Source organism: Chiloscyllium plagiosum, unplaced genomic scaffold (genome assembly GCF_037043375.1).
Source record: "Chiloscyllium plagiosum isolate Xiang-an unplaced genomic scaffold, Cpla_swu_hap1 HiC_scaffold_40, whole genome shotgun sequence".
Lineage (NCBI taxonomy): Eukaryota > Metazoa > Chordata > Chondrichthyes > Orectolobiformes > Hemiscylliidae > Chiloscyllium > Chiloscyllium plagiosum.
Window position 1 is genome coordinate 4,737,281 of NW_028270178.1, and position 10,681 is coordinate 4,747,961.

Here is a 10,681-nt window from a genome sequence, read left to right on the forward strand (position 1 = left end):
AGAGAGTGTGTGTGTGTGTGTGTGTGAGAGAGTGTGTATGCGAGTGTGTGTGTGAGTGTGAGTGCGTGTATGCAAGTGTGTGTATGTGTATGCGAGTGTGTGTGTGCCAGTGTGTGTGCGCGAGTGTGTGTGCGCGAGTGTGTGCGTGCGAGAGTGTGCCTGCGAGAGTGTGCCTGCGAGAGTGTGCGTGAGTATGAGTGTGTGCGCGCTGGCGCGTGTGTGCACGTGAGTGTGAATGAGTGTGAGTGAGTGACTGTGTGAGTGTGTGTGCGAGTGTGTATGAGTGTGTTTGAGTGTGAGAGTGTGCGCTTGTGCGCGCGCGTGTGTGGGTGAGTGTGTGTGTGTGTATGAGTGTGTGTGTGTATGAGTGTGTGTGTGCGCGTGTGTGTGTGAGTGAGTGAATGTGTGTGAGTGAGTGCGTGAGAGTGCGTGTGAGTGCATGTGAGTGTGTTTGTGTGTGTGAGTGAGTGTGTGTGTGTGTCTGTGTGTGAATGTGTGAGTGTGAGTGTGTGAGTGTGAGTATGAGTGTGTGCGCGCGAGTGTGTGTGTGAGCGAGTGTGTGTGAGAGTGAGTGTGTGTGTATGTGTGTGTGCGCACGTGTGTATGTGTGTGTGTGTGTCTGTGTGAGTTTGTGTCTTTGTGAGCGTGTGAATGTGTGCGTGCTAGTGTGTGCACGTGTGAGTGTGTGTGAGTGAGTGTGTCTGTGTGAGTGTGTGTGTGTGTCAGAGTGAGTGTGTTTGTGTGCGTGTGTGTGAGTGAGTGTGAGTGAGTGTGTGTGTGTGTGAGTGTGTGAGTGTCTGTGAGTGTGAGTGTATGTGAGTGTGTGAACGTGAGAGAGTGCGTGTGAGTGAGTGTGAGTGTGTTTGAGTGTGTGTGTGAGAGTGTGTGTGAATGTGTGTGTGTGTGTAAGAGAGAGTGAGTGTGTGTGCGAGAGAGAGTGAGTGTGTGTGCGAGTGTGTGCATGCGCGAATGTTTGTGCGCGAGTGCCTGTGTGCGAGTGTGTGTGCGCGCAAGTGTGCGAGTGTGTGTGCGTGTGCGAGTGTGCGTGTGCGCGCAAGTGTGTGTGTGCGAGTGTGTGTGCTCGCAAGTGTGCGAGTGAGTGTGTGTGTGTGTATGAGTGTGCGAGTATGTGAGTGTGAATGTGTGTGTGTGTGAATGTGTGAGAGAGTGTGTTAGTGAGTGTGTGTGTGCGCGAGTGTGTGCGTGGGTGCGAGTGTGTGTGCGAGTGAGTGTGTGTGTGTGCGAGTGAGAGTGTGTGTGAATGTGTGAGTGTGTGTGAATGTGTGTGTGAGTGCGAGTGTGTGTGTGCGAGTGTGTGTGTGCGTGTGAGTGCGAGTGTGTGCGAGTGTGAGTGTGCGAGTGTGAGTGTGCGAGTGTGTGTGCGACTGTGAGTGTGCGAGTGAGTGAGTGTAAATGTGTGTGAGTGTGTGCGAGTGTGTGCGCGTGCGTGCGAGTGCGTGTTTGAGTATGAGTGTGTGCGCGCGAGTGTGAGTGTGTGTGTGGCGTGCACGTGTGTGTGTGTGAATGTGTGTGTGTGTGTGTGTGTGTGAATTTGTGAGTGTGAGTGAGAGTGTGTGTGTTTGAGTGTGTGTGAGTGTGTGCATGTGCGCGTGTGAGTGAGTGTGAGTGAGTAAATGTGAGTGTGTGTGTGAATGAGTGTATGTGAGAGTGAGTGAGTGATTGTGAGTGAGTGTATGTGAGTATGTGCATGTGCGCGTGTGCACGCGTGTGTGTGTGAGAGTGAGTGTGTGTGTGTATGAGTGTGTGTGCGCGTGTGTGAGTGAATGTGAGTGAGAGTGTGTGTGTGTATGTGAGTGAGTGTGTGTGTGTGAGTGTATGTGAGTGAGTGTGTGAGTGTGAGTGTGTGTGTGTCTGTGTGAATGTGTGTGTTTGAGTGTGTGTGTGAGTGCGTGTATGTGTGAGAGTGCGTGTGTGTGTGCGTGCGCGTGTGCACGCGAGTTTGTGCGCGCGCGAGTGTGTGTGTGTGCGTGCAAGTGTGCGAGTGTGTGTGTGTTTGCGTGCACGTGTGTGTGTCTGTGTGTGAATGTGTGTGTGTGTTTGAGTGTGTGTGTCTGTGTGTGATTTGTGAGTGTGACAGTGAGTGAGAGTATGTGTGAGTGTTTGAGTGTGTGAGTGTGTATGAGTGTGTGTGCGCGTGTGTGAGTATGTGAGTGTGTGTGAGTGAGTGTATGTGAGTGTGAGTGAGTGATTGTGAGTGTATGAGTGAGTGTGTGTGTGTGTCTGTGTGTGAATGTGAGTGTGAGAGTGAGTGTGTGTGTGAGTATGAGTTTGAGTTTGTGTGAGTATGTGCATGTGCGCGTGTGTGTGTGCGCGTGTGTGAGTGAGTGAATGTGAGTGAGTGTGTGAGTGTGTGTGTGTATGTGAGTGAGTGTGTGAGTATGAGTGTGTGTGAGTGCGTGAGTGAGTGTGAGTGTGTGTGTGAGTGTGAGTGTGTGTGTGTCTGTGTGAATGTGTGTGTGTTTGAGTGTGTGTGTGAGTGCGTGTATGTGTGAGAGTGCGTGTGTGTGTGTGTGCGTGCGCGTGTGCACGCGAGTTTGTGCGCGCGCGAGTGTGTGCGCGCGCGAGTGTGTGTGTGTGCGTGCAAGTGTGCGAGTGTGTGTGTGTGCGTGCACGTGTGTGTGTCTGTGTGTGAATGTGTGTGTGTGTTTGAGTGTGTGTGTCTGTGTGTGATTTGTGAGTGTGACAGTGAGTGAGAGTATGTGTGAGTGTTTGAGTGTGTGAGTGTGTATGAGTGTGTGAGCGCGTGTGTGAGTATGTGAGTGTGTGTGAGTGAGTGTATGTGAGTGTGAGTGAGTGATTGTGAGTGTATGAGTGAGTGTGTGTGTGTGTCTGTGTGTGAATGTGAGTGTGAGAGTGAGTGTGTGTGTGAGTATGAGTTTGAGTGTGTGTGAGTATGTGCATGTGCGCGTGTGTGTGTGCGCGTGTGTGTGAGTGAATGTGAGTGAGTGTGTGAGTGTGTGTGTATGTGAGTGAGTGTGTGAGTATGAGTGTGTGTGAGTGCGTGTGAGTGTGTGTGTTTGAGTGTGAGTGTGAGTGTGTGTGTGTCTGTGTGAATGTGTGTTTGAGTGTGTGTGTGAGTGCGTGTATGTGTGTGTGTGTGTGCGTGCGCGTGTGCACGCGAGTTTGTGTGCGCGAGTGTGTGTGCGAGAGTGTGTGCGCACGCGAGTGTGTGTGCGCGTGTGTGTGTGCGAGTGTGTGCGCGTGCGAGTGTGTGTGCGAGTGTGTGTGTGCGAGTGTGTGCGCAAGTGTGCAAGTGTGTGTGCGCGCAAGTGTGCGAGTGTGTGTGCGCGCAAGTGTGAGTGTGTGTGTGTATGAGTGTGTGCGAGTGTGAATGTGTGTGTGTGTGAATGTGTGTGAGAGTCTGTGTGTGTGTGTGTGAGTGTGATTGAATGAGTGTGTGTTTGAGTGCGAGTGTGTGTGTGTATGTGTGTGAGTTTGAGTATGTGTGTGAGTGCGTGTGTGAGTGTGCAGAGGGTTTGGGAAGGTATCTGCTCTGAGTTGTAGTGACAGCGTGACTCCCGGCTGAGTCACTCTCCATTCCGGCCCGAGATTTCCGCACTCTCTCTCTCTCTCTCTCTCTCTCGCTCGCATCCCTCACTCTCTGGGATCTCGGAGCTGTCTCCCTGGTAACCACTCGCTGGAGCCTCTGGAATGCCTGGTTTCCAGGGAGACAGTGTATGGAAGAGGCCGGTTTTGAGCAGCGGGAGATGGGGAGTGAGGCTTGCTGGGGGCTGGTGGGAAGAGAGGGAGTGGATTTGTGAGCTCCCTCCCTCCCTCCCTCCCTCTGTCTCGTCTGGTCACTGTCTGTCAACAAGCAGGAGCTGTGTCCAGGGTCTGACCAGGCTGCTGTTGGGTACTGCAGCAGAGACTAGAGTGTGTAGGGCATAGGGTACTGTACCCTGGTTATCCACCCTCCCTGTACTGCCTCTCTCCATCTGTCTGCCAGTCTCCTCTCTCTGGCTTCTCTGTCTGACTGCCTCTTCATTCTGCTCTCTCTCTGCCCATCGGGACTCTCCTCGTCTTTCTCTCTCTGTCTCCATTTTTCCTCTGTCTGTCTCTCTCTTTCCGGCTGCCCCACTCTCAGTCTCTCCCCGTCTCTGTCTCTTACAGTCTCTCTCTCTCTCTCCCCATCTCGCTTTCTGTCCCTCTCTCTCTCCCTATCTCTCTCTGTCTTTCTTTTCAGGCAAAAGAGAGGACTGCAGATGCTGGAAACCCGAGTTTAGATCAGACTGTGGTGCTGGAAAAGCGCAGCAGGTCAGGCCGCATCCGAGGAGCAGGGGAATCAACGTTTCGGGCAAAAGCCCTTCATCAGGAATCTTTCTTTCTTTCTGTCCATCTCTCTCTCTCTCTCTCTCCATTTTCCTATCTGTCTCTAATTCTGTCTCTCTCCATCTCTCTCTCTCTCTCTCTCTCTGTCTCTCTCTCTCTCTCTCTCTCTAACTCTCTTTCCTTTTCTCTCGTTATCTTTCTGTTCTCACTCTCTGTCTTCGTCTCTGTCTGTGTTTTAACTCCTTCCCTTTCTCACTCTATTTACTCTCCCACTCTCTCCCATTCTCTCTCTCTCCTCTCCCTCTCTCAGTCCCTCCATCTCTCTCAGTCCCTCCATCTCTCTTCTCGCCCTCTCTCAGTCCCTCCATCTCCCTCTCTCAGTCCCATCCCTCACCTCTCCCTCTCTCAGTCCCTCCATCTCTCTCCTCTCCCTCTCTCAGTCCCTCCATCCCTCTCCTCTACCTCTCTCAGTCCCTCCATCTCCCTTCTCACCCTCTCTCAGTCCCTTCATCTCTCTCCTCTCCCTCTCTCAGACCCTCCATCTCTCTCATCTCCCTCTCTCAGTCCCTCCATCCCTCTCCTCTCCCTCTCTCAGACGCTCCATCCCTCTCCTCTCCCTCTCTCAGTCCCTCCATCCCTCTCCTCTCCCTCCTCTCCCTCTCTCAGTCCCTCCATCTCTCTCATCTCCCTCTCTCAGTCCCTCCATCTCTCTCCTCTCCCTCTCTCAGACCCTCCATCTCTCTCCTCTCCCTCTCTCAGTCCCTCCATCTCCCTTCTCACCCGCTCTCAGTCCCTCCATCTCTCTCCTCTCCCTCTCTCAGACCCTCCATCTCTCTCCTCTCCCTCTCTCAGTCCCTCCATCTCTCTCCTCTCCCTCTCTCAGACCCTCCATCTCTCTCCTCTCCCTCTCTCAGTCCCTCCATCTCTCTCCTCTCCCTCTCTCAGACCCTTCATCTCTCTCCTCTCCCTCTCTCAGTCCCTCCATCTCCCTTCTCACCCTCTCTCAGTCCCTCCATCTCTCTCCTCTCCCTCTCTCAGTCCCTCCATCTCTCTCCTCTCCCTCTCTCAGACCCTCCATCTCTCTCCTCTCCCTCTCTCAGTCCCTCCATCTCTCTCCTCTCCCTCTCTCAGTCCCTCCATCTCCCTTCTCACCCTCTCTCAGTCTCTCCCTCTCTCAGTCCCTCCATTTCTCTCCTCTCCCTCTCTCAGACCCTCCATCTCTCTCCTCTCCCTCTCTCAGTCCCTCCATCTCTCTCCTCTCCCTCTCTCAGTCCCTCCATCTCCCTTCTCACCCTCTCTCAGACCCTTCATCTCTCTCCTCTCCCTCTCTCAGTCCCTCCATCTCTCTCCTCTTCCTCTCTCAGTCCCTCCATCTCTCTCCTCTTCCTCTCTCAGTCCCTCCATCTCTCTCCTCTCCCTCAGTCCCTCCATCTCTCTCCTCTCCCTCTCTCAGTCCCTCCATCTCTCTCCTCTCCCTCTTTCAGTCCCTCCATCTCTCTCCTCTCCCTCTCTCAGTCCCTCCATCTCCCTTCTCACCCGCTCTCAGTCCCTCCATCTCTCTCCTCTCCCTCTCTCAGACCCTCCATCTCTCTCCTCTCCCTCTCTCAGTCCCTCCATCTCTCTCCTCTCCCTCTCTCAGACCCTCCATCTCTCTCCTCTCCCTCTCTCAGTCCCTCCATCTCTCTCCTCTCCCTCTCTCAGACCCTTCATCTCTCTCCTCTCCCTCTCTCAGTCCCTCCATCTCCCTTCTCACCCTCTCTCAGTCCCTCCATCTCTCTCCTCTCCCTCTCTCAGTCCCTCCATCTCTCTCCTCTCCCTCTCTCAGACCCTCCATCTCTCTCCTCTCCCTCTCTCAGTCCCTCCATCTCTCTCCTCTCCCTCTCTCAGTCCCTCCATCTCCCTTCTCACCCTCTCTCAGTCTCTCCCTCTCTCAGTCCCTCCATTTCTCTCCTCTCCCTCTCTCAGACCCTCCATCTCTCTCCTCTCCCTCTCTCAGTCCCTCCATCTCTCTCCTCTCCCTCTCTCAGTCCCTCCATCTCCCTTCTCACCCTCTCTCAGACCCTTCATCTCTCTCCTCTCCCTCTCTCAGTCCCTCCATCTCTCTCCTCTTCCTCTCTCAGTCCCTCCATCTCTCTCCTCTTCCTCTCTCAGTCCCTCCATCTCTCTCCTCTCCCTCAGTCCCTCCATCTCTCTCCTCTCCCTCTCTCAGTCCCTCCATCTCTCTCCTCTCCCTCTTTCAGTCCCTCCATCTCTCTCCTCTCCCTCTCTCAGACCCTCCATCTCTCTCCTCTCCCTCTCTCAGACCCTCCATCTCTCTCCTCTCCCTCTCTAAGTCCCTCCATCTCTCTCCCTCTCTCAGTCCCTCCATCTCTCTCCTCTCCCTCTCTCAGTCCCTCCATCTCTCTCCTCTCCCTCTCTCAGACCCTCCATCTTCTCCTCTCCCTCTCTCAGACCCTCCATCTCTCTCCTCTCCCTCTCTCAGACCCTCCATCTCTCTCATCTCCCTCTCTCAGACCCTCCATCTCTCTCTTCTCCCTCTCTCAGTCCCTCCATCTCTCTCCTCTCCCTCTCTCAGACGCTCCATCTCTCTCCTCTCCCTCTCTCAGACGCTCCATCTCTCTCCTCTCCCTCTCTCAGACCCTCCATCTCTCTCCTCTCCCTCTCTCAGACCCCCCATCTCTCTCCTCTCCCTCTCTCAGACCCTCCATCTCTCTCATCTCCCTCTCTCAGACCCTCCATCTCTCTCCTCTCCCTCTCTCAGTCCCTCCATCTCTCTCATCTCCCTCTCAGTCCCTCCATCTCTCTCATCTCCCTCTCAGTCCCTCCATCTCTCCTCACCCTCTCTCAGTCCCTCCATCTCCCTTCTCACCCTCTCTCAGTCCCTCCATCTCTCTCCTCTCCCTCTCTCTGTCCCCCCATCTCCCTTCTCACCCTCTCTCAGTCCCTCCATCTCTCTCCTCTCCCTCTCTCTGTCCCCCCATCTCCCTTCTCACCCTCTCTCAGACCCCCCATCTCTCTCCTCTCCCTCTCTCAGACCCTCCATCTCTCTCATCTCCCTCTCTCAGACCCTCCATCTCTCTCCTCTCCCTCTCTCAGTCCCTCCATCTCTCTCATCTCCCTCTCAGTCCCTCCATCTCTCTCATCTCCCTCTCAGTCCCTCCATCTCTCCTCTCCCTCTCTCTGTCCCCCCATCTCCCTTCTCACCCTCTCTCAGTCCCTCCATCTCTCTCCTCTCCCTCTCTCTGTCCCCCCATCTCCCTTCTCTCCGTCCCTCCATCTCCCTACTGTCCCTTTCTCAGTGCCTGATTTTTTTCAGTTGCTTCTCTCACTCGCCCGCTCCCTCTCTCAATCCTGACACCTGTCTGTTTAGAAACGGGAGGTGGGGTGGGGAGGGATGGTCACAGTCTCAGAGTACGCGGTAGACCATTTGGGACTGAGATTAGGAACAGTCTCTTGACCCAGAGAGTGAGGGGCCTGTGGAATTCTGCCCCAATGAAAGCCGGAAGAAGTTAGAGATAGTCTTTAGGCCCGAAGAGAGGAGGTCGGAGCAGAGGACTGCGTTGGATGACCACACGGGGGTGAGCAGTCTCGAAAGGGCTGATTTTCTACGTTGCTAACTCTCTCTCTCTCTCTCTCTCTCTCTATGTTTCCCTCAGAGGATCATGGCAGACACAGAGTTGGTCCAGTTTGCTGCCTTGCTCGATGACCTCTCATCCAACATCACAGCAGAGGACCTGAACCAACTGAAACTGGCCTGCAAAGAGGACATTCCAAGCAACAGAAGCCAGGAGCTGACCGGATGCAAGGAGTGGTTCAACTTCTTGGAAAAACACGACAAGCTCTCCAAAGGTGGGAGGCTGAGAGTAGGCCCCAGGGCCCGGGAACGGGAGTCAGGGCCTGAGAGTAGGCCCCATAGCTCGGGAAGGGGAGTCAGGGCCTGAGAGTAGGCCCCCATAGCTCGGGAACGGGAGTCAGGACCTGAGAGTAGGCCCCAGGGCTCAGGAACGCGAGTCAGGGCCTGAGAGTAGGCCCCAGGGCCCGGGAAGGGGAGTCAGGGCCTGAGAGTAGGCCCAGGGCCTGGGAACGGGAGTCGGGCCGGAGAGTAGGCCCCATAGCTCAGGAATGGGAGTCTGGGCCTGAGAGTAGGCCCCAGGGCCCGGGAACAGAAGTCAGGGCTTGAGAGTAGGCCCCAGGGCCCGGTAGTGGGAGTCGGGGCCTGACAGTAGGGCCCAGGAACAGGAGTAAGGGCCTGAGAGTGGGCCCCAGGGCCCGGTAGTGGGAGTCGGGGCCTGACAGTAGGCCCCAGGGCCCAGGAACAGGAGTAAGGGCCTGAGAGTGGGCCCCAGGGCCCGGTAGTGGGAGTCGAGGACTGAGAGTAGGCCCCAAGGCTCGGGAATGGGAGTCAGGGCCTGAGAATGTGAGGTGATGGGAGGTGAGCGAGCATGCGTGCAGCCTAATTGTGGCCCTTCCTGCTGTAGATAACCTGTCGTACATTGAGCATGTGTTTGAACTATCACGGAGACCTGACCTGCTGACCATGGTGTTGGAGTACAGGACAAAGGTACTCAAGGTCAGCGAGGAACAGGAGATCGAATCCAAATTCACCCGCATCCCCAGTGCCATCAAGTACAAAGGTGAGGGAGGGGCCAGAGGGTCCTCAGACTGGTGGGGCGGGGCCGGGGGCGGGGGGGGCCTCAGTTTAGTTGGGGTGGATGCGGAGTCTGAGGGGTGGGGTGTTTTGGGTGAGGGGGGAGAGGGGTTTGGAGGGAGTGAGGGAGAGGGAGAGGGGTTTGGAGGGAGAGGGGTTTGGAGGGAGAGGGGTTTGGAGGGAGTGTGGGAGAGGGGTTTGGAGGGAATGAGGGAGAGGGATTTGGAGGGAGTGAGGGAGAGGGAGAAGAGTTTGGAGGGAGTGAGAGAGAGGGGTTTGGAGGGAGTGAGGGAGAGGGAGAAGAGTTTGGAGGGAGTGAGAGAGAGGGGTTTGGAGGGAGTGAGAGAGGGGTTTGGAGGGAGTGAGGGAGAGGGGTTTGGAGGGAGTGAGGGAGAGGGGTTTGGAGGGAGTGAGGGAGAGGGAGAAGAGTTTGGAGGGAGTGAGAGAGAGGGGTTTGGAGGGAGTGAGAGAGGGGTTTGGAGGGAGTGAGGGAGAGGGGTTTGGAGGGAGTATGGTAGAGGGGTTTGGAGGGAGTGAGAGAGAGGGGTTTGGAGGGAGAGGGGTTTGGAGGGAGTGTGGGAGAGGTAGAGGGGTTTGGAGGGAGTGAGGGAGAGGATTTTGGAGGGAGTGAGGGAGAGGGGTTTGGAGGGAGTGAGGGAGAGAGGTTTGGAGGGAGTGAGGGAGCGGGAGAGGGGTTTGGAGGGAGTGAGGGAGAGGGAGAGGGGTTTGGAGGGAGTGAGGGAGAGGGTTTTTGGAGGGAGTGTGGGAGAGGGGTTTAGAGGGAGTGAGGGAGAGGGAGAGGGTTTGGAGGGAGTGAGGGAGAGGGAGAGGGGTTTGGAGGGAGTGTGGGAGAGGGATTTGGAGGGAGTGAGGGAGAGGGAGAGGGGTTTGGAGGGAGTGAGGGAGAGGGTTTTTGGAGGGAGTGTGGGAGAGGGGTTTGGAGGGAGTGTGGGAGAGGGAGAGGGAGGGGGGTTCGGAGGGTGTGAGGGAAAGGGGTTTGCAGCGAGAGGGAGAGGGGTTTGGAGGGAGTGAGGGAGAGGGAGAGGGGTTTGAAGGGAGTGTGGGAGAGGAGTTTGGAGGGAGTGAGGGAGAGGGGTTTGGAGAGAGTGAGGGAGAGGGAGAAGAGTTTAGAGGGAGTGAGGGAGAGGAATTTGGAGGGAGTGAGGGAGAGGGAGAAGAGTTTGGAGGGAGTGAGGGAGAGAGATTTGGAGGGAGTGAGGGAGAGGGGTTTGGAGGGAGTGAGGGAGAGGGGTTTAGAGGGAGTGAGGGAGAGGGAGAGGGGTTTGGAGGGAGTGAGGGAGAGGGTTTTTGGAGGGAGTGTGGGAGAGGGGTTTAGAGGGAGTGAGGGAGAGAGAGAGGGTTTTGGAGGGAGTGAGGGAGAGGGAGAGGGGTTTGGAGGGAGTGTGGGGAGAGGGATTTGGAGGGAGTGAGGGAGAGGGAGAGGGGTTTGGAGGGAGTGAGGGAGAGGGTTTTTGGAGGGAGTGTGGGAGAGGGGTTTGGAGGGAGTGTGGGAGAGGGAGAGGGAGGGGGGTTCGGAGGGTGTGAGGGAAAGGGGTTTGCAGCGAGAGGGAGAGGGGTTTGGAGGGAGTGAGGGAGAGGGAGAGGGGTTTGAAGGGAGTGTGGGAGAGGAGTTTGGAGGGAGTGAGGGAGAGGGGTTTGGAGAGAGTGAGGGAGAGGGAGAAGAGTTTAGAGGGAGTGAGGGAGAGGAATTTGGAGGGAGTGAGGGAGAGGGAGAAGAGTTTG

General features: G+C 55.9%; 1 protein-coding gene across 1 annotated transcript in view; it reads left to right on the forward strand.

The window, feature by feature from the left end:
* Positions 1-10,681, forward strand: part of pea15 (proliferation and apoptosis adaptor protein 15) — a 75,663-nt gene that overhangs the window by 21,775 nt on the left and 43,207 nt on the right. Inside the window, exons 2-4 of the mRNA XM_087981613.1 lie at positions 4,205-4,275; positions 7,947-8,139; positions 8,769-8,924. Coding sequence (XP_087837739.1) covers positions 7,953-8,139; positions 8,769-8,924 — 343 coding nt within the window. The 5' untranslated portion in view covers positions 4,205-4,275; positions 7,947-7,952. The remainder of the gene's footprint in view (positions 1-4,204; positions 4,276-7,946; positions 8,140-8,768; positions 8,925-10,681) is intronic.